At 42.8% G+C, this 27,727-nt stretch overlaps 1 protein-coding gene across 1 annotated transcript in view; it reads left to right on the plus strand.

The window, feature by feature from the left end:
• The window catches only part of CELF4 (CUGBP Elav-like family member 4), a 702,240-nt gene that overhangs the window by 572,206 nt on the left and 102,307 nt on the right, over positions 1–27,727 (plus strand). Inside the window, exons 4-5 of the mRNA XM_066338606.1 lie at positions 21,684–21,812; positions 26,507–26,586. Coding sequence (XP_066194703.1) covers positions 21,684–21,812; positions 26,507–26,586 — 209 coding nt within the window. The remainder of the gene's footprint in view (positions 1–21,683; positions 21,813–26,506; positions 26,587–27,727) is intronic.

The following is a 27,727-nucleotide window of genomic DNA, read 5'->3' on the forward strand; positions in this document are numbered from 1 at the left end:
TAATAAGCACCTAGTGCCAGAAGTTTGTCCATTCAAGACATCAGCATACCCAAACAGCAGCCTCCTCTAGGGACTCAAACTCAGGCCTTAAGTAACTGCAGAATGAGAAACCTCAGGCAATAAATAAGTTATTTCTCTCCTGCATGAGCTGAAATAAGGTTTCTATCCTTCCTGCTTCATTATAATCATTGCACATGACTTATAATGACATTGCACATTGCACAGGAGCAGCTGGAGATCTCTCCTAATAGCACCCAAAGTCACTTCCTAGAGGAGTGGGTCAATGAAAAACATCCATGTGCCACTGCACAAGGAGAGCTCCCTGCAGGGCAAACACCTGGGACTGCCAGCTCTCCTACTCTTCCATTCCTGTGCTTAGCTCGTGCCACCAGAGCCCCTCAGATGCCTTTTCAGCTTCTGAGCCCTCCAAGCCCCACTGCAAAGGACATCCCACAGGGAATGCTGAGCCAAGAGGTGATTGAATGCCCTGTGCTTTACAAGGAGTTGCCTCCTCAGAGGACGTGATCACCCCTCACTGCCCGCATGAACACAGCCAGTGGCGAAAGCGCCACAACCTTTCAGATGATTCAAATGTGTGATTGTCACACTCATCCCTTCACACACCTCCATCAGAGCAGCCAGGACCTATGTTCCTTCTGGCTCTGCACTTTTCACTCCCTTTCTTTGTTTTACTATGGCAAGTAAGAAAAATGTTCAGCTCTCAGCTCTGAGTCATTGCCACCCTCCCAAAAACAGTCATGTCCAGAACTGCTCTTCCCAAGCAGCTGTCAAGCACATCCTAGTATTCACCCTAGCTTCTTAGGCAGCTACAGACTACAACTTGTAGTAGGAGCCATTAATACTCTTAATAGCCTCTTTTTAACATGAGACCTTTTAAAACTGCAGGACCCAATACACTTGATGCATTTCACTGCCTATGTGTTGCAAACCCACAACCTCCAAGGAATTTCATAGCCATCACTGATGCAGGCTGAGCTCCTTGCACCTGCAGAGCAACATCACAGACAGACCTCAGGTTGTCCTGCCCAAATCTCATAAATGCGTCACCATAAAGAGGAACAAGGGGTCCTCTGCAGCATAACAGCTCGCCACTGTGCTTTGATGCACCACCAAACAACTTCACTTCTGATCATTCTTGTTCACCAGGGCATCATGAGTGGTGTGCAAGCTTCCATCTTCCTGGATCATTTCTCTCAGCAGCGAAATACTGGAGCTGCTCAGCTCAGACCAGCAGGCTTACTATACAGGCTAACACTGCATCCAAAGATTCAAGGAAGGTTGAGTGCAATCCCTTTACAGCATGAGTACTTTCTGGAGCAATGATCTCCTCTCCAGTCTGCTTGCTATTACATCCATCCATCCATCCATCCATCCATCCATCCATCTATCCATCCTCATGGTCACCATTATTCTCACTACAGGTGAGCATCTACATTTTCATGGAAAGGGCACTGCAGATTTTTTTCATCTGGATGGCCATCTCATCTCATTTTGATTTAGTTAGAAGGAAGGCCATCTTTTTTCGTTTGCTTTCACTTTAGATGCCATAGCCATGACTGACTTACTTGAATGTCTCTGACCTTTACTGCCTGTGATCATTTCCCACCAAATACCTCCTCTGAAAGGGTTTGATTTTAAAAAGAGACCATTTGTTGTAGGAACAGAGGAATTCTTTGCCTTTGCAGTCCCACTTGTGTGCTGGGGAGAGGCAGTGCTGAGAGGACTGCTGTGCCATACCCTGAGGTTGGAGAGAAGGGTCTCGCTCCATCAGAGGAAGGAAGGAGGGAAGGGAGAGAAAGGAGAGATAGAGACATGAGAAACAGCATCACTTCCACAACTGCTACGGCTCAGGAGAAAGAAGCAAAAGAAATATATATCTGCTTGCCTATTAATTTAAATCTAGACACAGGAAGAAGTCAACGAACTGTAATTTATGAGCTGTCAAACCCTGAAAAATTCCTTTTGACACTGTATTTTCAGTTATTACATGCTTTCCTGCAAGACGACAGTGTAATTCTGTAGGGAGTCTTCTAGTGAACAGCACAATGGCAGAGGGCAGTGGGGGCTTTCTTATTATCTTTTTTTCCCCTTTTGTCTTCTCTCCCTATCCCTTTCAATCATCCCCCCTTTCCTACCTCGCTGCTTGCCCAAACAGCAGAGAGGAGGTAAATCAGCAGCAGTTCCCATCCTGCCAGCCCTTCAACAACTCCAAGGCAGTGCTCGGTGCTGGGCTGGATATGGCACCATGCAGAGATTTCTGAGGACTCACTGGATGATGGGAATGGATATTAGGCAGTGACTGCAACTATCACACAATCTCTGGCAATTCAGTTTCACTGTTTTGCTACTGCCCATGCTAGCTAGGTACCCACAACTCCTGCTGGCACACCTTTTTGTTGGGTCCCTCTCACTTTATCAGCGTTGATTGACAAGTGCCAGCTCCCTCAGATGTCCAGAAGTTGGCAGCACTGATTGCCTGTCTCCCTGCTTCTCCATAAAATGAGTCAGAACAGTGGAGATTTCTGCCAGGATCCTGGGTTAAGAGCAATTTCTCCTCTTTTCTTATTCTTGAATAAAAGGGCCCTTCTGAAGGCTTGCTTCCTGGAAGACAGCGCTAGGGTCTTGGGATGGATACCCCTGGACTGCACAAAAACCAGAGGGTGGGGTGGCACTTTGGTGGTAGTGTTTGCTAGAGGGGAAGACATGAAAGGGCCACCTGCCCATGGGCATCTATCCACATCTCCATCAAGCTATGGGTACACACAGGTTTGGGAAATGATGACAGTGGCGCCTTTGCCCAATGTCTCCCAATGATGGAGGAACTCATGCTAACATCAAATGAAGTATGACCTGAAAATGTTTCTTTCTCCTGAATCCAACCTGAAGTTCCCTTGGCATCCAGCTCATTTCCTTATCACTTGGGGACAGGAGTGGAGGAGGCTTTCACAACAAATGTCATTTATCCCTGTATTTCCAAATCTTCCTTTTCCTTACACACAAAAATGCTTTTTAATTTGAGTTGCTGCTGGTAGTGGTAAGGTTGTCTTTTTTGCTTTATTTTTTCTTCCCAGCTTTAGTTTCTCACTCACAGCTCAAAAACCCCTTTTAGGTCTATTCTCTGTGATAGGCACTTTGCCTCCTATTTAGAGAATCACTCCCACACACTGCACGCATCCATATCCAAACACACAGACATATGATTTTTCTGGGTGAGCTGAACTACAAATCTTGTGCTTTAGTATAATTTAGGCAGCCTGTGCAAAGCTCTCTGATGTCAGGATTATGGACCAGTCTTCTGAAAAATGTTGTAAAAAAGTCCAGAGGAAAGGATCATGCTTTCTGCAGGGTTGTGCTGCAAGACAAATGCTCACAATTCCCAGAGTCTGTTCCAGGTTGTGTTCTCCTTAAGTTCTGTGGGTCTCAGTCACCCCAAACCTGAATCAGGGCCAACACTACCACCTACTACTGCTTAGGTAGTGTTTGAATGATTACGTTAGACCTTCGTTGAGTCTGGTATCATTGCTGTGGTAGCATGTTCTTTCAGAATCGAGCATAAAAACAACCAAAACCAAAACTGCCCTGGATTGCAGGTGAGGAGATGAAAAATAATGAAAACAAAGAGGTTTGCCAAGAACTACTCTCACACCTAACAGCAAAAAACAGAAAATAAAAAGCTTTCTCTTGAATGTGAGGTGAGTCCTGAAGGAGCTGGGGACAAACTGTTGTATCTTACTCATGAGTGAGTTATTGATGGGCAAACTTCCAGTGTTTTTGTTAAAATTCAGGAAAGCCTGCACCAAATCCTTCCAGATAACTGCTCTCTGCGTCCTAGCTTCCACTTAGATAAGATGTGAGCTACTACATGAAAAAAAGATAGGACAACTAGCTGTATGTAAGACCAAGGAATACCAAACCACCAAGGGCTAGTTCTTCCTGAGTCTGGGACAATGTGGCTGGAACAGGCCAAAAAAAAGAGACAGGGAAAGCCAATAGCTAAAACACTGAAAGGGACAAAGCAGGGTTTAATGCATGCTCTCTGACATCTTTTGGTTAACATTACATATGCTAAATAAATGTCATCCCAGCTGGGACCTGGGCTTTGTTTCCAGCCCAGAGAAGTGTTCAGAGAAGCTGAATGATAAGAGCCCTATTGGCTTTATAATGCTTCACTGTGCAGGGAAGTCTCTGAATGCATAGAATAGAATTACTTTTGTTCCCAGGAAAAAAGATACTGAGGTGGAGAAAGGAAAAAACTGTCCTGTGTTTCTCATCACATGAAACACACTTAGGAATTATGACTCTGGTTTCCTTCATTTGCTGGTCTCTCCAGTTTTCCCAGTCTTGGTGGGAGTAACTTGTAAGCAGCTATTTAATCCCAGGGTCCAGCAGATGTAACAGCGGCAAGAATATAATAAAGAACAGGGTCCTTCTTAGGATAGTTGAGTCACTGTATTTGCAAAGATAACATCTACACCCGCATAGCAAACAAAACCTGCCAGTGACCAGCCAAGCTGCAATAATCAAGATCAAAGAACAGAAATAATTGAGGTCTACGCCCAAAATTTATAGCAATATCTGGAGAAAGGAAAATGTAGTATTCCTTAAATACTGTTGTTAGAAGATGGGCTGCAGCAGAGGTGAAGTCCTGCTGTTCAAGCTGGGAGAAGGAACAATGCCAGAGACAAGGGAAGGAAGGAGAGAAGCTATGTATCTTTGAGATCCTATCTTCCCCGTGGCAAAACTGACTGACTGAGTTTTCCTTATCAGTGTAAGTTATCTTAAGCTTCAAAGGTTCTCTAGAATTGGAACTTCCTTGTAGGTCTTGCTGAGTCCAGTGTTTGACAGGGTGGACATTAAATGGATTAAGGAGTGGGTAATGGACAAATCTCAAAATGCAGTTGTCAAAGAGAAACCATGATAAAGTGAGGGTATTTGCAGAAGGGCTCTACACAGATCAGTAGACAGCTCTGACACTAGTCAGCGTTGTCATGAATGATGTGGAATTAAATATACCAGCTGATAAAATCTGTGGATAACACAAAATGGAAAATTGTAAGGACAAAACTCTGATACAGAGTCGTCTAAGTCACCTAGGTCACTCTGAACGAGCTTCAGCTGGCTAAGACATTATGTGTGTTTCTGCAGAACCAAATCTAAGTTGACTTAAGGAGGAATAGGGCTGCAAAACAGGCCTAAAGAATGAGGGGTTGTATTTCATAGGACAGCAACTTAGAAAAGTACCTTGGCAATGACCTAAAAAAGTGGTTAGCATGGCTGAGGAAGACAACATCATCTCACAGCATGGTGGTGGGGAAAACCATCTAGTGGGCCTCTTGCTATATAAACAAAGAACCTGAAGGACAAAGATGATTTTTTAGTAGGTGACACTGGTGGAGAGAGTACTCCAGAAAACTGATCCAATCCTGGCATTAATCTTTTAAAAACTGTAATAGTGCTTTGGAAAACCTGTATAAATGAAACACATGCCTCTAAGTGCCAGGTTTGAAAAGTTGTGCTCATCCTTGCCTAAGAGAGCTACAAGAGACTTTGGTCTGTAAGTATCTTTTCTGGGAAAATAGCCTATATATGAAAGAACACTTTAATCACCTGGAGAGAGACTGCACTTTTCTCTGAAACTTTTGTAATTTGAACATGATGCCAAACACATTAAAGGGAGAAGTCAGAGACAGGCTCTTGTCACAGGAGGATGCACATCAAAGCAAGCTATGATGCTGTTGGTTGCTCTGCCCGTTGTCCTCATAGTAAGAGTTGGCCCCTCACCAGGACACACATTTTAGCCAAAACACAGCCTATGAGGATGGCTGCAGGGCAGCAGCAGGATGGCTTCAGCACAGTGGTTCAGCCCCCTGGGGCAGCTCTGTGGGCATCTCTGGTACGAGAGATGGAGAGACTGGTAAAAGATGGAGAGACTACCCCTACAAATCCCTTTTGAACAATCAGACGTGTGAGCCTCTGACTAGCCTGGGGTTAAGGGGGTTTAGGGACAAAGGAGGAGTTTGACACTACTATATTTTTCCCTGTGCAATGCCCATCTTTGCTTCCTGACTGATGCTGCAGATCACTGAAGAGGGTCTTTAGCGCAGGGAGCATGCCGAGCCCAGGTGCTGGCTCTCTGTGTCGGTGTTATCGCTCGCTGTCACATTTCGAAAGAGGAAGCGAGTCTGTGCCACGCACACAGAGAACAAAGCCCTCACCAAGCCGAATGAGAGTTACAACTTGTCAGCATGTCTCTCAGCCTGCCGAGGGCCAAACATGAAACACAAAAAACGCCTGAAATGAAGGGAAAAGGAAAAATAATAGCACAGTGAGCTCTCAAGCTCGGAAAAGGCCTGCTATAAAACAGCACCTTCGCTCTCTACCTCTCTCTGTTTCTCTGAGTTCTGGCTACAGATGAAGGGAAGCGATGACTCCCTTTAGCACAGTTATGGTACTGTTGCAGTAATAGGGACCAGAGCCAGGTTTAGACCTGGCTTTCCCAGCCCTGCTTTCTCCACATGCCCCGAAAACCATTGTTAGCCAAAAAGCACTATTAATAATGATGAAATCTGAGTTGGAAAGAGCCTGCAGAGGGTCATTTTTTACTAGATGGGCAGTAAAGCTCTAGAGGTCAGAAACACCTTTCTGAGACTTGGACTTTACCCTGAATCAGTCCATTAATTTCTCCCATTATCAACATTGAATAGGAACGGGATAACTGGTTTTGATATTTGCTCATCTTGCCTTAGCTGTGTTGGTGGGACAAATAATTCTATCTATTGCATGGTGTATGTCTGTAATGTTGATTTATACCTAGTAAGATCTTGTTTCAGGAAGCTTTCTAGATTTATGCTTAATAATCATTTGGTCCAGGTGTATAATTTTCTGTTTCAAACATTTTGACATGGATAATATGCCATGGCAAGAGAAAGACAATAGTATGGGCTGCACTGCACAGGCTGAGATGAAAGACCAACTTCTGTGAAAAAGCACTTCTGTGAAAAAACAGAGATGCATCTATACCATCTGACTGAAAGCAGGGGACAAGCTTCATATGGACTCCATCCTATACTGCCAGTTGTTGAAACAATTGGTAGTATATGCATCCTTCAGGCTCTCTAGTCTAATTAAAATTAGACCTTCTGCTGTCCATACTGGTGAGGAATTGGATCCCCCCCTATTAAGACTCACCTGCTGTCAAGAGAAGCATCATCTAGTTCAACACCCTTGCTACCCTTGCCACCCTTGCCTCTTCTGCCAGACAAGGTTGTTCAAATCCAGCCTGGCCTTAAACACATGAGTCTTCTGAGAAAATAGAGATTCCCCTTCTCTTGCAGGTATTTAGAAGTCTTTTGTCCCCAGCTCTCCCGTTTTTCTCTCCTCCATGAATTCTATAGCAGAGGGTCTCAAGCATGAGCTCAAGAGTGGCACATGTAAGATCAAGGTGTGGTTTAGAGCCAAGATTTTATCTAACTCTTGGTGAGCAAGACAACAAATGCATTAATCCTGGAGGAAAACATAAGGAAAATAATGGTTCTTCAGATAGTTCAAGACCACCCAGCTATGCTACTTTTACAGAAGCAGAGTCCTCATTCAGTTAGCAAGAGTTACTAGGTAGTATTGGGGTGAGATAAGAAGGATTTAAAAAGATGGATGGAAAGGAGAAACTCAGCAAGGAGACAGACAAGGCAGAATTTGGCTCTGAGCCAGCATGCAAGAGAAGATGATGGAGAAAAGATTTGCAGGTGCCAGTCACTAATATGACATAGGCATCCACTACAACCAACACGTGTTTGCTGTGATTTCAGACCACAGCAGACAAAATCAGAATTTTGGGACTGTCCCTGCAGGCTCGCCAGGGAAGGGCTGACTAAACTGTGTGAATGGGGAGGTGCCAAGCCTTTTCCTGCCCAAGCTCACCCCTGAGACCCACCTGTCCACAGCACTACAAGCAGCGCCAGTGGCTGCATTAAACTGCCTCTGCAGCAGGAGGCTGTTTATGAACTAATTTTTTACTGCTGGCATAGCACCCAGCTCGTTTTCACCTTTCTTAAAGGTTAACCTCATTTCCTTCTATTAGTTGGTTTTAGCGAATGTCATTCAGCGCAGCAGTTAAAGAGCTCTGTCAGCGGATGGAAATGACACTGGCATTTAAAGCCAGTCAGAGTTGAGAGCTGGGGGCTTGGGAAGGTGGGTGGAAGAAATAATCTTCAATAAAATGTTTATAGGGAGATGCTAAGTGACATCAAAGAAAGCAGCTTTGCTTTCCCCAAGAAGAGAAATCTTTGGCTCAATGTGCCCAGTGGGATGGATCTCCCCTGAGTTTGAAAACAGCCCAAATGCAGGGGAAAAACATGACTAGAAGACTCCAGAAAGGACTCTGGACATCCTACCTCTATGGATAACTTCTTTTTGGGTCTAGCTGGCCTTCCTCAGTGACAAGTGTGTGCTCAGTATTACTATCACTGAAGGAAAGTTCCTCTGAGTGTGTTGATTATAAATTCTATTGCAAACCCTGCCTAGCATTTCAGGCCATCCTGTTTGATCCCAATTTTACTGCATTCCTTCACTGCTCTGCAGTGCTGTTTTAAAACCTGGAGTGAGACCTGCAGGAAAGTCTTCTACTTGGAGGAAGGATGAGTTTTGCCTGTGCAAGAGATTCAACAGGGGGTTTGTTTTCTTTTCCTTACTGCAGCAGAATGGTGAAAGGAGTGTAAGCAAACAGGCTGAAGCAGGGAAATACATGAGGGCTACCAAACCATGGCACAGAAAAGGTTTGATGGGCATCATCCAGGCTCTGCTGTCTTTCTGCTCTGTCCTCACCAGATCTCTCCTGGCATGGGTGTAAGACAGAGTTCTGCATCAGGGAGAATCTGGAGTACCCAGCAGTGGCAGGGACATCTGAGCAGTGTTTCAGCAAATTAAGAGTCTGATCCAAAGCCTCCAAGGCTTCATGGCACTCTTTTTCATTAACTTCAATAAGCTTCAGCTCTAACCCTGAATCCCCGATGTTTATTTCAAGCACTCGTGTAACATCACTGGAATATAATGTTCCTCCTCAGATGCACCTTAAGGTAACAGTACAAATGATATCTGGATAAGTCAAACCAGATCTTGCTGGGTGGCATCCTGAAGCAGACTCATTCATTTCTTGGGTCATTTGTCAAGCTGGCCAAAATATTTTAAAGGAACAGGTGTCTAAGCCCAACATGTAGTTTTGTAACAGGCAAAGCATTCCCCTGGAACAGATTCATTTCAATGAGATTTTTGCCAGGGGACATATTTTTTTTTAAATTGATACACAGAGTTCTCTTTTCAGAAGGTAAAAAATCTATCATTTTAACGGGATCTTTTTGATTTAATTTTGTTTCAAGTCTCTATTGTATTAAACCACTAACTTCCATTCTGAGTTAGACCAAAGGTTTGTCTAGTCCAGCATCCTGTCTTCCAACAGTGCCCATTAGAAATAGTAGGCACAAGGCTTTTACGAAGAGTCATCCTCCCCCTAATACCCTGTGACTTTCAGCAGACAGAGGTTTAGTGACTAAGATAGATTTTGCATCTGGATATTCATGTTTTATAGCACTGAGTGGACATAACCACCACTAATCTGTCTCGCTCGCCTTGGAGCTAATTTATGACTTTTGTGTTCAGCAACATCCCATGAAAGAAATGTCTTTTTTTTCATTCACATAGTGTGTGAAAATATACTTTCTTTTGTCTGGCTGAAAACCACAGCCATTCTGCTTTATATATTTCATGCTTTGAGGTTATTAAGACAAAGGCTTTTTATTCCTCCGAGACTGTAACATTTCACAACTGAAGAATTCCCGTTTCACAAGAACTTTGGCCTCTCCAATTCAAAGTAGAAGTAGATTTTTTGAGACATCAGTATTTCTTATAGAAAGAAATCCCATATTTCATCCAGTTTTGGTCATTTCATTAAATCAGGGTAATTGAGGGTGACAACAGCAAAAATAGTAATAGCAAAAAAAACCCTCAATAAACAACCAAACAAAAAACTACCAATAATAACCAAAAAAACCTATTTAGGCACCCTGGGAAGAACTGGCAAGAATGAATAAAAGTTTCATAATAACAGCTTCTTCCTGCCAACTGGGCTCAGAGAGTCACAAGAACAGGTTGGGATGATCAGACACCCCATCCTAATCACACTGGCACCACTTCACATGCCTCCCCCTTATTGTTCAGCTGCCCACATGCAGGTGTGTTGTATATTGAAGCAGAGTCAAATCTTCACCTTCATTTTTATCAATAAAATCTTCCAAATGGGACTTCCATCTACATAGAGTGGAACTGGTTTAACAGAAGTTTGCTGACTTTAGGTGAGCTGCCTTGTGAGGAAAAAAGTCCCTGTTAGGATATCCTAGCAGTCAGTGGGATGTCTGAAGGATGTCTGGGTGGATTCTGTTGGCATTCAGATCTTGTATTATTCACCTGCAACTGGCCACATGCACTGCATGCCGAGCTCCACTGCTCACATCCATAAGCAAATCCTTAAAAGATTTCAGCTCTTGCTCCATAAAGCAGGGTGATTTTTTTTTTTTTTCCACCAATCTTATTTTTCTGCTTACAGTTACAGGCAAGTCTATCTCTTTACAAGCTCATAAACATAGCCTGGCAAACTCCATTTTTGATTTTAACTAAGGATTCCAGGTACAACATCAAACAAATAATGCACAAAACTTCTGTGTGAAATACAGCTTCATAACTGAAGTAAACATTAGGCTAAGAGCTGTATGAAGTAGGAGAGGTGTTATTGAGACCTCTGAGATGTGCTGCTTGGATTCCTTTATTATTATTGTTTTCTTATGTCTTTTCTTCATTTTCTTTGTTTCTAGATGAGGGTATGGAGAAGAAAAAAAGCCAGCAAGTTTATAAAAGCAATAGAGAAGGGAGTTGAGGCATTTTGTGGAGATCCTTAATGACATTCTATATAATTTGAAAGTGGGGAGAAAAGGGGGGAGAGAAAAAGGGAATTAGCAAAAAAACTGGCAAAAGAAAAGTGGAATGTGGAGAGAAGTGTGTGGATGAATTTTAATGCAATCAGAAAGCTGTAATAATGGTAATAAAGGAATATATTCAGACGTCAAGAGAGGGAGAAGGGAACAGGACCCGCGACACCAGAATTTAAATTAGATATAGGCGTATAATTCTCTTTTCTTCCCCCCTCCTTTCTTCAAATGAAGAAAATGGAATTTTTAAGCACAGCAAAGGAGGGATTAACAATTGGCAGGTTTTCAGCCCTTTGTCTTTTGGCGAATCCCATTTAATCACCGTCTTTAATATTAAGAAGGCTGTGGCCGTGCAGGGCTGTCTCAGACTTGGGGGAAAAGGGATGATATACAGAGGAAAAAAGAGATAACACTTAGGTTCAGGCAATTGTGAGAAAGTGTTTCAATTACCTCCACTGAAGTCTTTAAAAACTGAAGTTTAATTTGATCTGAAATGTCGTCCCAGCTCCTGCAAGAGAAAATATGTCCTTCCCACCCCCCTTCCTGCCCATGCCTATGCTGTTTCAATACCGGTGCGCAAGGCTGGAGTGCTACCACAGATTAATGTCTTGGCCTTCTAGGCTTCTGGAAAAGGTTTCAAATCCTCGACAGGTCACCAGTGAGATGAGTTTAGGAACTGAAACTTATTTTCCTGACATACCAGTCTTGACACCACTGACCCTGCAGAGTTTGTCAAGAAGCTTCTAAGCTTTGCTCTGAATGAGTGTGAAAACCAAACGGCCCTTCGGGCTCAGCCTCAACCTTGTATGGCCACAGAGTGAAAAGGGAATGTTACACATAGGAATTAAGATCTGTTAAATTCGCCAGAACCAAAGGCAGTAGAAGTTGTTATTCAAATCCAAGCTGCCTCTGAAAGATGAGTGCAAAAGGATAATTCAATGTTCATTTGAGGTGTCATTTGATAGTATGAGACAGTCTTCTCCTTCATCTCCTTATTCTTCTGAAAATCCATCAAACTGGGCTGAGATAATATTTGTGGATTCACAGGAGGAAGGAGCCTAAACAGTCATGCAAATTCCTGTGAAGTTTAGTCATAGCACAGCTGAACACATCTGCTCTACCATGCTGGGTCTCCTTAGGTATGTCTTCCCAAGGGTTGTTCCCAGGAAATGGGAACTGTAAGAAAAGGATGCTAACGGCTAGGGAAATAGGTCTGATTTTTACCTTTTTTCCATGGTTGAATGGTTGATTTGGGTTCGGATATTCTTCCGTGATTGTGAAGATTGTAAAAAGAAAGTGTGTGTTTAGGTTATAGGTTGAGTTTAGAAAGACCAGATTTTGACTCTCAAGTCTTTTCCTGAAACACACTGCCTCAGGAACAATTCTCAAAAATATTCCAGTTGTGTGTTTCAGATAGCGACTAAGAAGAATTATGAGCTGTGAGGCACAGTTCAGAGGCAGAGGCCTTATGTTTTGCCTGGCATGGGGTTTTAGACTTTTCTCACCAGCAGCTTTCCTAAGCAAGGGCTACAAATAAAATGGATCTTTTCAAGTTGTTTTTCCAGCTCAATATCAAACACCATAAAACCTGTCATTTAAGGTCTGCACAGGGAATAGCATCTCTTGGCAATGGACAGTTGTGACGGTGCTGTTCAGTAAGTCAGAACTACAGGTATTTTTCTTGGGGTTATAATATTTGCAGCTGTACAAGAAGAATCTGCTGTTAGAAATATTTTGGCTATTGTCTTCATGGCAGGGTTTGCTTGGCCCATGGCCAAAGTTTTGTCCATACCCTATGTGCACAGAGGAAGCCTGAGTGTGTTTTCATCTGAACTGCCCAGATAAGGCTCAATTTGTGGTTGGATTTCACTTCAGTGCTGGCACATAGAGGGTGCTGCTACAGCAGCACAGACCAGCCAAACCCAAACCACACCCACCCTCCTGCTCTGAACAGTCTTTGCCATCTCCTTCTATTTTTCATCATGGCTCTGCACTTTTTCCATCCTGCTCATATGCTTGCTCTCCCAGAAAATACCTGAATGTTGTTTATTATGCTGCTGCACATCAAGGACCTCTTCCAGTTCCCTGTATAGCAGGTCTTTTCTCAGGAAGGTAGGACTGTAATATAGACTAGGATGCTGCAAGAAGACAGTAGGCCCAGTCATGTTTAATTAAAAAACACGATCTTAGACATTGGGTGCAACATCTGGAAACAAATTAATTTTCTTTCCAGTTTCTCACAGGGCCAACAGCAACAGCCAACCTCTGTGTTCTCTTGGAGAGAAGCACCTTGATCTCTCTGCCACTGTCTTTAGGAGTCACATTACTGCAGGACATGAAAATCCTCTCCTTGCAAGATTACAAAAGTAGGCTTTTATTAAGGACTAAAACTGCCTTGACTTACTCCTACGCTCTTGCATGAAAAGGAGCTGAGAAAGCTCTAGCCACTTAAATCTGATAGAAGCCATTCTAGGATTCAGCCATAGATCTGACTCCCAGCCTGCCAGTTATATTTCATTATTTCTGCCAGGACTAACTATGCTCCTGGAGTATGGCAAACCTCACCAAGGCCCGTTTTGCCAGCTGCAAACACCAATTAGTCCTTTAGCAGTTGGGGAAATTGAGGCTGCCTTTCTCGCTGGGTTATGCAGCCCGTATTTCCACTGAGACTGCTGTCCTTGGCAGAGATACAAGTATTTAATAACAGTGACTGCACAGTCATCTATCTCTTTGGTACCAGGCATAACAAATCACTCTAAGAGAAATGTGGTTTTGCTTTCTATAGTTCCCAAAGCACTGCTTAAGATAGGACTCAGGAGTCCCAAAAACCAGTCTGAAATGTACAGACAAGAGCTTCAGCCAAGGTCTTGAATATCCTCATTGGGTCCACTCTTCCATAACTGGATCAGGAATTTTTTCCACTCTTTCCCAAAGCAAGATCTAGGTTCTGTCTATCAAAAATAGTTTGTGGCATGGTCAAGATAAGCAGAAAGAAGAAGTTCCTTACTCAGTGAATGCTTAAGCTGCAGAATGTCTCGCTGTAGGATGTGCTGGATGCTTGCAAGCACACATGGGTTCAAAAGTCCACTATACAATTACATCAAAGAAAGACACTTCAGAAACTACTACATATAAAAATAAACAAACAAACAAAACCACAAACAAACAAACAAAACCAACAAAAAACAAAACAAAACAAAAAACCACCCCAATACTGCAGACTCCAGAATTCCCTCAATTGCAGAGCACTGAATTCTAGGAGAATACTGGGGAATATCAAAAAATTCCCCATTCTTTTACTCCTTTCTAGACATCCACAACTGGCTGTTGCCAAAGACAGCAGAGTCAGACAGACTCTCCGTCTCTTGTTCAGCTGTTCTTTCACACTGCTTACAGGATCCATGTCCAAGTCAAGGCTTAGAGTGCAGCCAAGCAATTAAGTAAGAGAAATCCTTCAAACTAAGTTTTTGACATGCAACAGTGAAGAGCAATGCACCTGTGGGATGAAGCTTCCTTCTTTGCATGGGAGAATTATGCTCCCACACCTGGCCTTATATTCATTTGCGCTTGTCCCCATCACACAGCTGTTCAGATTAGCTGTTATTCTCTCTAGCCCGGGTGTCTCAAAGCTTCTGTCTCCAGCAGTTAGAGACTAGCAGCTGTGCAATCATATCTGCTAATGTATGGGATATAAAGGATCTGTTAAGTAAAACCAAACCAGAGAGGAAGGAGGGGGAGAGATCAGTGCAAAGAAATCAGTCCTGCTAAGATGTGATTAGGGATGCCCCACAACACCTAACTGCAAGGAAGAGGTGAACTCAGCAAACATTTTAAAGCCTGTAGCAGAATTAGCCCCTTGAGGTTCTTGTTTGATATGGGGAGGAGGAGGGAAAAGGGGCCAAGTAGGAACTGCTGGTGGAAAGAGGGTTTGTTTGCTATTATTTGGAGCTAGGTAGTGCTATATTTCTGTTATTTGGGCTTTTGAATCTTGTTGGATTTTTCCCCCATCCCAATTTTTGAAACACCAAAAAACTTTTCCAGCAAGGTACCACAGAGAAGATAATTAGCTAATTTACAATTAGCTACAACAGAATTCATAATCACTTCCCCTGTGGAAAGGGTGGTAATCATCATCACGTAGCTGTAGGACTGCTGTGAAAATGGCAATAGGAGTGTGAAACCCAAGCCCTGGGAAATGCCCTGCATTTAGCCTATTGATCACCTGATTAGCACAGGTTAAGGGGAGTAATGGGGCACTCTGGCTCTAAAGAATGACAGGTTTGAGATTGCAGATTTGAGTTCAGAGCTCAAACCAAACCTCCATAACATTCAGGACATCTGCAGCTCACCCTTCTTCTCTCAAGCCTTCTTTCTTCTTTGACCTGTGGAGGATTCCGTCGTCATGACTGTCTGAGAGAAACACAGACTTTGGTGTATGCCTGAGCCCACTGCTTGGAGTTGGGAACTCTGCTGGATGAAAGCCTGGGCATGAGTCAGCAATGGGCTCTTGCAGCCAAGAAACCGGCCTGTCCTGGTCTACAGCAAAAGAAAGTTAAGGCAACTGGTTCTGCCCCCCTCTTCTGTTTTTGTGAGGCTGTTTTTGTGGTTTTGAGACTGCTACATCCAGCTGGGGGGCCCCTGCCATAAGAAGGGTGTGGACCTGTTATTGGGCATCCAGAGGAGGCGACATAGATTATCCAGAGATAATCAGGGGACTGGAGCACCTCTGCTATGAAGACAGGCTGCAAGAATTGGGATTGTTCATCCGGGAGAGGATGAGGCTTTAGGCAGACTTTATTGAGGTCTTTAAATACTTTAGGATGCTTATGAGAGGTGAGGACAGACTTCTCAATATAGCCAGTAACAATAGGATGAGGACTCTTACTTTTCAAACAAAAGAGGTCAGATTCACTCTAGATACAAGGAATGCCTTTTTTACCAAGAAGTTGATGAAACACTGACATAGGCTGCCCAGAAGAGTTGTAGGTTTTTCATTCCTGGAAGCTTTCAGTATCCTGTTGGCTAAGACTCTGAGCAACCTGCTCTAGTTGAGGACATCCTTGCTCACTGTCCGTGGATTGGATCAAATGACATTTTTAGGTCTCTCCCAGCTTAAACCATTCTGATTCTGTGCATGTGGGGAACACCCTCAGTGCTATCCCCTCTTCCTTCTTCCAAGGATGAATCAGGAGAGCGGGCAAGGAAGATCAACTCTTCTTCTTTCATTCTCTCCAGTCAATGTGCCACTTGGTACTATGCACTGGCTTTTTTTCTTACCCATACCTGCATAGAAAACTTCTCTAGGCTGCTTTGTTGTGGCAAAGGGCCAAGGAGATAAGCTGAAAGGCCTTCCCAGTGCCAGGACCAAGGCACTGCAGCTGCTCTCCCTCTGTGTGTGCAAGCACATATGGGAAGGTGGGGAATAGCAGCAGGGACAAATAATTATTAGATATATAAATTAGCTTGGGACAAAGAGATTGTGAATCTCTTCCTCTTTATTTCTAAGGCCTCAGAAGCCACGTTCTAGATGGTAAAGTCAGTTTGCGTTTTCCTCATACAAGGATTCAACCTCTTTGTTTTGTTTGAGGAATATGAGATCACAAGTGTATTTATATACTCTTATCTAAATGTACCCCCACGCACACACATACATTAGCAAGAGCTATCTGGATAAACACAATCCTCTGTCATGTCTCCCTGCGAGTGACCCTAATTTTCCCCCAGTCCCTTCGCAATTGCTGTGATTCTTGTTCTTGTCCTCTTGCTCCACAGAGGGTCAAACATCCTGCATCTCATTGTCCCTTCTGTCTCTTTAATTAGTGCCCGTCCTCCCCCTTCTCCCCCTCTCTCCAGTGTTCCCCCTTCCCATCTCCTCTCAGCACTTGGTTTGCAGTGCTGTATTATTTCACCTTTCACGTGTGCCGCCTCCTTCGCCCGGGCCCACCTGACACCTCTGCCTTACACTCATCATGGAAATATAACATTCAAATACAAATAGAACAGAGAATAATTTAACCCCTATTTGCACTGGGGAAGGTGCCAAGACTGCATATAAACACTGCAGGGATGTCTGTAGATGCTGAATATTTATCTGACAAGTTGTGTTTCTTCACCATGGTGCCTTGCAGCCAGCTTTTCCTGACAGGCACAAGCTTCCATTCCTGGAAGAGTAGTCAAGAAGAGGGAAGCCTATTGTGATTCATTTATGGCAAAACGTAGCAGACCTGAGACGAACCTAATTTTCAGTATTATTTGTATTCACCACCAAAAACCTCTTGACTCTCCTGGGTGCCACCACTCACAAAAATATCCACCCATGATTGGATATTTCCATGGCTAAGTGGGCATGATGGACTCAGCTTGTAGAAAAAAGACTGATAATGGGGTGTACAATAATGAAGGAAAACAAAAACATGAGGAGAAGAGGTTCACATGGACACCATATTCAGTTGCAATGTTGCAGGGCAGTGTCACTGCTCACAATGGTGCTGGTTTTGGGGCAGTCACTGCAGCAAGGTTAATTGTGAGTCCTTAGATGAGATTGAAACTGAAATTGTGACTTGAGAGAATATAACAGACAGAAATTTGGACAGGTTTTTCCTCACAAAAGCAAAGGGATGATGCTCAGAAATTAATCAATACTTGATGCACTGCCATGGATGGCCTTGAGGAGGCTGTATGGAATAGGCTTCTATCATCACACCTGTTCTTAGATATGCTGAGTAAGCTCCCTCCTCATAGGGAGGAGGTGGAGAATGCTCCTCCTGGGTTCCAATCTCCATTGAGTAAAACTATGTGGTACTACAAGTTACAACCATCTCTCCATCGGCAGTTTAGGTTGGAGCACAAAGTCATGTCCACAGCTTATTCTGGGGACATCCCAGATCATTGGCTCATCCCTGGTCTCTCTTCATCCTTCTCTCCTGCCCTGGAGAATAATATTTCTATTTTCCTTGACCGTGTGTTCACTTTTGTCTGGGACCCAGGTCTTAGGACCCCTGGTCTGAAGGGGTTTTGCCCTCCAGTCCCACAGTGTGAAATGGAATTGAGCATTGATCTTGGCAATGGAAGAAATAGGGGTCTGAGTCTGCCCAGTGCTCTTAAATTCAGGTATGGATCCTGAGACACATGTAGTTGAAACAATGTCTCACTGAAAAAGAGGGCAGCATGAGACTCAAGACAGCGATATGAGTGGATTATTGTTGGCAGAGACAGACCCTACAGGCAGGCAGAGCTTAGGATCAGCATCATCTAGGACAATTCCAGGCTTGTGTGCAGCCTCAAACTCAGATTTTTGTAGGATGTAGTGCTCTCAAATGTCACTAGAGGACTCTGGAAACATCTAGTGAGGAGCACCATGGGTGTGCATATGTGCTTAAGACACACCTTGAGGACATCAGCACATCCCCTTTTCATTTTATTCTTGCAGACTCATGGCCTTTTTTAGACATTTTTACAAATCAGAAGTAGTTGTCTTGGTGCATTGCATATCAGTTTTTTTTCTGGGATGTGGAAGAGTAGTACAATGATGCCCTGGGTGCAAGAGGCTCATAAAGAACCACTAGAGCAAAAACTCATTACCCCAGACCTGGAACACATTGAATGAACCCTTCTGCTGGATTCTTCCCTTTTTTTTTTTTTTTTTTTTTTTTTTTTTTTTTTTTTTTTTTTTTTTTTTTTTTTTTTTTTTGTACTCAGGATATGTGAAAAGTGCTCTTAATACACAGTGTTGAGTTCCCTGAAAGAGCTGAGATGTGAGAGGCAAATGCAGCACTTTGTTATAGAAAATACTGAAAGTAAAAACTTGTTAAATTAACTCATTTTTTACTAGTCTAGTGTGTGATTATGTAGAGTTCTGGGATGGCAAATATAACAAATTATTCCCCTGACTACATAGGGTGCTGTTTTTCAGGAGGGAGACCGGATGCTGATTTGGAGATGGGGTTGGAGATGTTGTCCAAGCAGTGGTTCTCCATGGGGATCCCCTTCCGCCATCTCCCCTGGACCAGCAGCTCCTGGGGAAGGTGATCCTCCCCTTTGACAGAGACTGTTTCTGATGGTCTGATGACCATCTCATGGGCAGCTCACCAAAGCACCACATCATCTGCCAGCCAGTACAGTCCCTGTGTACAGCAAAGATTCAGGGTGGGGGATGTAAATATAATAATTTGAGCGGTTTCTAAAACACCTGGTTTTAGATTTGCATAAACTAGACCAGATAAGGCAGTTTCAGGCTAGTTCCATACTAGACAGTTTTGCTGACAGAGGAGGGATGTGATTTTTTTTTTTTAATGATGCATTTATATTACCAAAAAGTCTGGTGAAAACAGTTACACAGCCATATGAGTGCTTTTGCTGATGCAGCTTATTTGAAACATGGGAAGCTGTATAAAATACAATACAATGCTCTTCTGTTCTGCTGGAAGTATATAAGAAACACAAACTTCTAGGCAAAACCTTTTGCCAATCATGTTCCTAGTTTTTTACAGCTGATCTGCCCCCTTTCTAAAATATCTTGCAGGAACTGGTCCCGTTTGCTAGTGAGTTTTCTTAGAATATCTGAAAAACCCTTGGACTGGATTTGTTTGCTAAGGTTCTGTCATGTCCTAGACTGAAAAATACCCCCCTAGAGCACACAATGGACTTTAGCAGCTGGTTTTCTAAGGCTTGTACCTCACATGTTGAAGTCTATTTTCCAGGACACTTTGGTCATTGGCAAAAGAAAAAACATGCCCAAACCACCTTTTTGTGAGGTGGGGACAACCTACATGCTGCATGGTGTTAGGTGGGGCTTTGTGCACCACTACAATCTGAACTTTTTGTTGCCAGCAAAGACCTCAAAACACCTCTCTGCAGAATCAATTCCAATATAAAGTAGGAATATTTCTTGCTTTAACAGGCTATTTCTGTTTTGCTCACCTATCAGAAGTGTACCTGTATTTCCCTAAACCTATTTTTCCTACCAGTTCAGCAGCCTAGCTGAAGGCAACATAACTCCTGCCTTTCTGTGGGCAGTACACTTTTCGTGGTCGTGGATAACTCAGCTGCAGGGTTGAAAGCTCCTAATATCCTCATTCAATAGCCACTGCATGAAAAATTATTCACATCCAAGGCAGTAAAGTAATTTGCCAATGTGCAGGTGCATCTTGGAGAAGGGAATTTTGATCAAACACTGGTTGAAGCAGAACAGATTGCCTACACCAGTGATTTCTCAGTGAACAAAAGTGACATGAATTGCCCGATTAGTCAGCCAGAAAAGGGTTATTGCAAATCAGTGTTTTGTTCAGATTTAGGTTAACCTGTGCACTAAAAAAAATAAATTAAATTTTTAAAAATATTTAGATATTTACATATATTTATTCAAATTAGTTACATCTGCTCTGTAATGTGCTCTGAAAAAAAAAAAACCCTCTTGGTTCACACATTTACATAGTGTTTAATGAATCATAAATAAGACATTTATGAATCATGTGCAAATGGCCTGTTTACATACACAATGTAAATTACGTAAATTTTCTTTTTTTCTGGTGTAAAGGCAGTAGTCTTTGAACAGAACCCTGATCAAGAGGCATCACTCAGCCCCAGCTGAGATCCTTCTGACAATCATTTGTTTTCACCGATATTTTTCTGGAAGAGTCTCATGAAGGTCCCCAAACTTGGTTTAAGTTCAAGTATAAATCATAGAATTGTTTGGGTTGGAACGAGACCCTGAAGATTATCTAGTTCCAATTCCGCCTCTGGGCTCACTCCAGCAATTCCTGTCCCTCCTGTGCTGGGACCCCAGCTCTGGATGCAGAGCTCCAGGTGGGTGTCACCAGAGCAGAGCAGAGGGGCAGAATCCCCTCCCTCCCCTGCTGCCCACGGGGCTCTGGATGCAGCCCGGGACAAGTTTGGCTCTCTGGGCTGTGAGTGCATAGTGCTGGGTCACATTGAGCATTGAGCATCTTTATTTAAAATACAATTATCCACTAGCAGAAAACGTCCTGCTTTGGCATGAAATACCACCTGCTCAAGTTATCTCAGATATTAGTAATCATGTAAGTTAACTTTATCTTTCAAAAAACAATTGAAGTTTCAAAAACTTTGGGCTTATTTCAAATGAACTTTATAAATATATTAAAAATCTCATCAAAACTTCTAGATACATGTCTCTGAGTGGGCATGAATGACAAATCTCCAGTTAACAGGCTGTGACTTCTGTTATATCCTGATTTTAAATTTTTATGTTAAACATTTCTTTTCCTGAATTTTATTTAGTATCACTAGGGCTACTAACCTATGTTATTTTTCATTTGGACTTGGTTCCAATACACTATATTTATCACATTCCGCTTCGATTGCAGTCTGAGCAGTGTTGTCATTTCAGTTACTGCAAACTGACAGCAAAAACTGATCAGGAGAAGCTGATTTGGAAGACTTTGGTGCCTAGATTTTAAGAGGCAGATAAAGATTTTATATATAATCAAACCACTTTTGTTTGGTTTTTCCAAAATTTGCTGGATTATTTTCAAGTACTCATGTGAACTCAGAGGCTGTTAAGGTTTTTCAAGCCAGACACCTGAAAATACTAGCAGCGTCTGAAATGTGTCACCTCAGTGAAGTCACCATTTGTGTTGCATGTGATACTAAGCTGTCTTGGCTTTCACATCCCTCCTAAAATATGGTAAGCATCTCTTTATTTTGTTCCAGAAGACAGAAAACTCTTTGTGGGCATGCTCAATAAGCAGCAGTCGGAAGACGATGTGCGCAGGCTATTCGAGGCGTTTGGCAACATTGAGGAGTGCACAATCCTTCGGGGACCTGATGGCAACAGCAAAGGTAAGGGATTTGTGTTGGCCTAGATCCTGGTCTTCCTCTGTATATCATTTTCTGGTGTAACGAAACTATCATGCAACCCAAAGAACAGCACCTCTTACTTTAGGAGGGGTCACAACATTACTCTGCTGGTAACTCTGTTTGTGCATGAGATGAAAAAGCTGATCATGCTGTAAAACAGGTCTCCAACAGGCTGCGTGTCACTACATGCAAGATGATGCCTTCCCTCTGAACAGGGCCTTTACATACACTAGAGATGTGCTCCCCCCACTCCATTGAACAGTGTGAGGGGTTTTTTTTGTAAAAACAGCCAGTAATGGTACTTTACATCTTGACTCACCGGCTCCATCATTGACTCTGTTTATCTCTCATACACCAGCCTCAGATCTTTCCCTTCTTCACCTGGTCTTTGCATGGACTCATACCAGCAAGGGTACAGGTGCCAGTTTAAGTATTGCACTCATTATACATTTACTGTCTGAAAGACACAAATACCTCATTGCAAAACTAGGTGCCTATCCTCCTTCTGCCACTCTTTTTCACTTGGATAGAACAAAATACCTACTGCTACAGCTCGGACATGAGAATGAGGCTTCTCTCTTGTGAAGGAAGGTCGTATTTTTCCCCCATAAGTCTCTAGACAAAGTAACTTCAATCTGACTAGGAAACCTTCTCCTCCTGGCAGTATAATGTATCCATTAAATATTAATCTGCCTATAATATAGCATAAACTGTGTTGGAATGTGCAACACCGGAGAAGAGGCCAGTCCTGCAGACACAGTTCTTATCTTATTGGATATTTTGACAAGTGACAACATCGAGCAGCACATTTTTGCAACACGGTAGCAAAATCATCCAAATCGCAATGATGCACTAGAGAAAGATACTGTTATTCCATAAAATCAGTGGTGGACAAAAAAAGTACTTTACACCAGCCTGTAAATACTTTCAATACACATCAATGCAGCTCGGCCTTCCTGATATAAATGGCTGAAAATAAGCTGTGGACACCTTTTTTACAGTTCTGTGGTTATTTTATTTCCACAACACACAAAGACAGGGGATGGCCCATTGGGAAGTAGTAGGATAGGATGTCCTAGAGAAGATCTAGCCATCATAACAGCAGACCGTTAAGCACATCATTCACTGAACAAATCAGTAAATTGGGGAAAAGTAAAAAAAAAAAAAAAACAAAACAAAACATGTCTGTCTTCTTCCGCCTGGAATGAAATCTAATGACAAAGGAGTAAAACAGAGCAATAATAAAGGCAATAAAGTCTGAGTTCTGTAAGAAACAAATTCCGGAGGAGATCCAACCCACAGACTTGTCTTCATACTTGCTCTATCTTTTTTTTTTTTTTTTCCTTCTAAAACAATTTCATTATAAGACAGAATCTGAGTGGCAGCTCCATATTGCTAACCAGTTTAATTATTAGTGCTAGCAGGCTGCAGTCTCAGGCTGACGTTTCACTGAGCTGTTCAGGATCAATACTGAGCCTTGACAGAGTTAATATTACCAGCTTCCATTTGCTGGTGCTATTTACTGAGAATTTGAAGCTCCTAATTTACACACACATGGTTTTGTGCATGCACACATGCACACAGAGCAGTCAATCCAATGGAAAACTTAAGGCTAGTGCCCTTATCTTAGGAGACAGTCAGGCAAGCCACAACTCCCACAAAGTTATTCCCAGTCTGTAATGTTTTCCATCTGCTAGAAACCAATATGTGACACACATTGCTTGTGAGCTACTTATTTTGGGTAAAACCCATAAGGCTTAAATTCTACGTAAGTTGCGATTTAAGCAGATTGTCTAAATTCCAGATAGCAGTCAGATCCCATGCACTTAAATCCTACCCAGCCTACCAGATATCCCTGTGGTGAACCTCTGCACTCTTCAGGTTGCTCAGTGCAAGCAACTGCTCTCAGAAGCTGGGTTGCAGCTCCCCAGTTTAATCGCATCACAGTCCAGGCATAGCCAAAAAGCTGCCTAAGCCTTTCCCGAAGCCATGGATGCTCTCCTGTGCCATGGGGCATCACTTTCGGGGTCTGCAGAAATACCTCCTGCATGAGCCATAGTGCTAGGCACAGTGGCTGGAGTAGGGAACCGAGTGGCAGAAGAGCTGGGCTGAGGAATTTCTCACTCTAAAGGGGAATGCAGCACCTGTCTTTCCTAGGAGAGGATGGAGTGATCCTGCACCACTCCAGGTAAAGCTCACCAGGGTTCAGGCAGGAGTGCAGGAAGGACCAGGAGTGGATTCAGAAGGACCCAGAGCCTTCATTGCTGCTGCTCTCTGTGCAGCTATTCTTTCTCTCTTTTTAATTTTTTCCCACTGAGCAGTCTGCCTTAATAACCCATAAAGTAAAAATTTCCACCCTCCTAAAGAAGAGCCTTACCACCCTCTGCAATTACAATCCTATTGCCTGATTCTGCAGTCTCATCCAAGCTGACAAAACAGTCAGGGCAGCCCTTCTAGCTCTAGTCTGGAAGCAAAGGAACAAGAAAAACTTAAGCACATGTATCTCTCTATGTGTGCCTAATGCCCTCACACTCCAGAGTTGCTCCTGTCAGAAGGACACCATTGTTCTGAGAAGAGTGACATGACTTACATCCTCAGCTCACCAGCTCCTGGAGGCAGTTCTGGTGACAATGGGAAGGAAGATTATGTGCACTTGAGGTGTTGTGTACAGAAGCCGTCCAATTGAATGCACAAACAAAAAGGACAAAATGTTGGGATCTCTGCAATTGCCTTGCCATTTACATCAGTAAAAGCTGAGTTTTTACTCATTCTGCTACTTCAAAACCTACTGGAAGCATAATAGAAAGCAGTAGGAAGGATCCCATTAACATCCTGGGCATTAAACAAGATAAATACCTGCTACTTCCTTTATTCCCACCTTTATCCAGCTCCACTGATCCATCAGGACCCTCAGCACAGGGGTGAATTTCACTGAACAAGAGTGAAGCCTTTGACATGACAGCAGCACCACAGCTAAAAATCGTGCTCTAAATTAAATTGGTGACTGGAACTGGAAAGCTTTTGTATATTTGCTAATCAGCATCTTCTTTTTAGAGGCAGAAAGTACAAAAGAACCTCTGCAAATAATTAAACACCCTAATTCTGGATTATCTCTGATTAATGAAGACGCAGTATCTCAGGAGTCTGGGAATGCTGGGCTGGGATTATGTCATAATTGATCCCTATTGTTTCCAGCTGAAGTTTATCTATCTCATTTTCTTATGATTGTCTCCTCTCAGCTCCTTATAAATTTGATCCTAGAACTATTAGCAATAATCATTGGGCCTTTCCTGAAATGCAGCCTGAGCACAATGCTGAGAGGGTGACACAAAGTGAACTGTAAGATATTTTATATATGTATATTATTTTTAGAAGGGGCTATCATTACTTTCTTCAGTCTCACTTCTACCAGCCTGCAGTGATGATTTTAGGGACCTTTGGGGTTCATTCTTTTACTTTGCAGCATCTTTAGAAGGTCTTCACACCATTTTTGATCCCTACAATGCAGGGTGAAAAATGAAGCAATACAACTTGCAAAGGGGCTGAAGGAGAGCATCCCACTGTCAGGAGTGGTATCCCATGCCCTGCAAACTGCACCCCTTCAGGGAAACCGAGAGGGCTTTGCAAATTGATTAAAAGCTCAAAAGTCATTGATAGTAATAGAAGGGAATGTAAGCCAAAACTTCTCAGATCTCTCCCAATCTGTTCCAAAAACTGCCTTAGCATATGGAAATTACCCTTCCTGTCTCTGAGTCAGTTTGCTTGTAGCTGGGAGTGTTGATAATACTTTCCCCCACACCAGAAGTGCATGCAACCTTTTGAAGTGTTGATCATTTGTGAACTCCAGTAGCATCCATAAATGCATCTTTCTGCCCTAAAACCTTATGTAAGTGTTTGGTGTGAGATTCCCCGCACAGCAACACAGGCCAGAGAAACACTGCCCACACTTCTCTAATGTCCAGAAAAGAACACCTACACAGGCACTGCCTTTGCAGCTATGAAAAACTAAGATTCAACTTTTAGAGGTGGCAGCATGGTAATCAACACATGGGTACCTTTCCCACCCATGCTACTTCACCAGAAGGTGTCTCATGCTTTGCCAGACCTAAGTGGCTTGGAGCCAAGACAAGCTCTGGGCAGTCTGTCACAGAGCTCTACCAAGCAGTGATATGATAAGGTACCTTGGGGGTTTGGAGTAACTGGAATGCCTTCTGTATGTTTGTCCTGTGGTTGCTTGTATCAAGTATGTGCAACTTTCCAATGACTTGCACATGCTCCCATATTGTATCTCACAGCCACAGCGGGAGGAACACTCAGCATTAAGTCTAAAACAAATAAAGAAACCAGCTTTTTCAACCAATAAATTGTAAAATTGTGCAAGATTCTGCCATGGAAGGCTGTAGAGGTTAAAACATGACTAGATTCTAGATGTACCTACTAAGTTTGTGCCTGTCAGTACTTATTACAAGCAATGTGGGAATTCTGAAAGAAACTTAGCCTTAAGCAGTCCTCATGCTGCTGATGCCTGGACTCTGGAAAAAGACCAGGACACATATCTTTGTTATACTTTCTTCACAAGCATATTATTGGCCAGTTCTGAGGACAGGATAGTTTGCTAGATAGAATTTCATGGTATCCATGCAAACTTTCTTATGCTCTTCTTTTTCCTCTTCCAGGGTGTGCGTTTGTGAAGTACTCTTCACATGCAGAGGCCCAAGCTGCCATCAATGCCTTGCATGGCAGCCAGACAATGCCGGTGAGTAGCTCTGCAACACAGGCAAGTGAGAATCAGGCCAGCCCTGTGGCCTGATTAAGGAGCAGAAATTATCTGTGCTCTGAAAGTCATCATCCAGGAAGCCCCAGGGCCTTGGGTGTGCTTAACTAATCAGAGGAAAGGCTGGGATGGTACTGTCATTCCTCACAGGCACGGAACCCCAGTGGATGCTGTGTCCTATTACCAACAGTTTTAATGACCTCAAAAAAAAAAAAACATATGGTTCACACATGCCAAAAACTTTGGGTCAGACTTGCCATGAGCACAGCCTTTCAGAGGGATGGATCAAGTAGAAACTGGTGTCGAAGGTTTTTTTCATTTTCTCTCTTCAGAGAGTCACTGTCTCTAGGCAGAGAGAAGCATGTTCACATCATGACAGTAGGAGCTAGAGACAAATCACAACAGTGATGGGTGCCTTTCACTGTTACCGCAAAAGTACCAACCTAGGCATAAGTCTGGTCTCCTACATCTGCTCTTTAAAAGTGTGTCAGACCAATTACTGTATCTTCCTGGAAAAAATCTGAGGCATATTTCCACTTGCACACATTTCTAGTCAAACGGGGTTTCAAGACTGATTATTCAAGAAAATAGAAATGAGGTTGTATTTTCCATGCAAATAGATATTTGTACACCATCATAAGACAGACACAAACGTAAGGCATTCCACTGTCAGTAGGAGAAGAAAATCTGGTTTATTATAATAGAGTATTATTTTTAATACTAATTATTCACAGTGTAAATCATGGAAAGCTAAGAAGCATGCTGACAACTTGGAAAGGATACAAGAAAGCTCAATTAAAAATATTTGAGAGTGTACTATCTCCATTTCAATAAGAGACTCTAATGTAAATTCATTAATTTATCCAAATAAGTTTTAAGTGGGCCCAACAGATTTTGTCTAGATCTTTGCCAGGATGAAAATGGACAATTCTTTACAAGCAAGAAAGTTTCTAAGACTAGCAAACCATCAAGATCCCATTTTTTGGAAACCCATCTTAGACAAATCAGTTTAAAAATGGTACATGTTTAGCAGTGTTGGTACCAAAAAGTCTCCTCGAAGATGGGGTGTCTGTTTTTTGAAGTACTTAAATACTTCTAAGAATCTCCTCCTTAAAGGCTTCTT

This window comes from Sylvia atricapilla, chromosome Z (genome assembly GCF_009819655.1).
Source record: "Sylvia atricapilla isolate bSylAtr1 chromosome Z, bSylAtr1.pri, whole genome shotgun sequence".
NCBI classification, from domain to species: Eukaryota; Metazoa; Chordata; class Aves; order Passeriformes; family Sylviidae; genus Sylvia; species Sylvia atricapilla.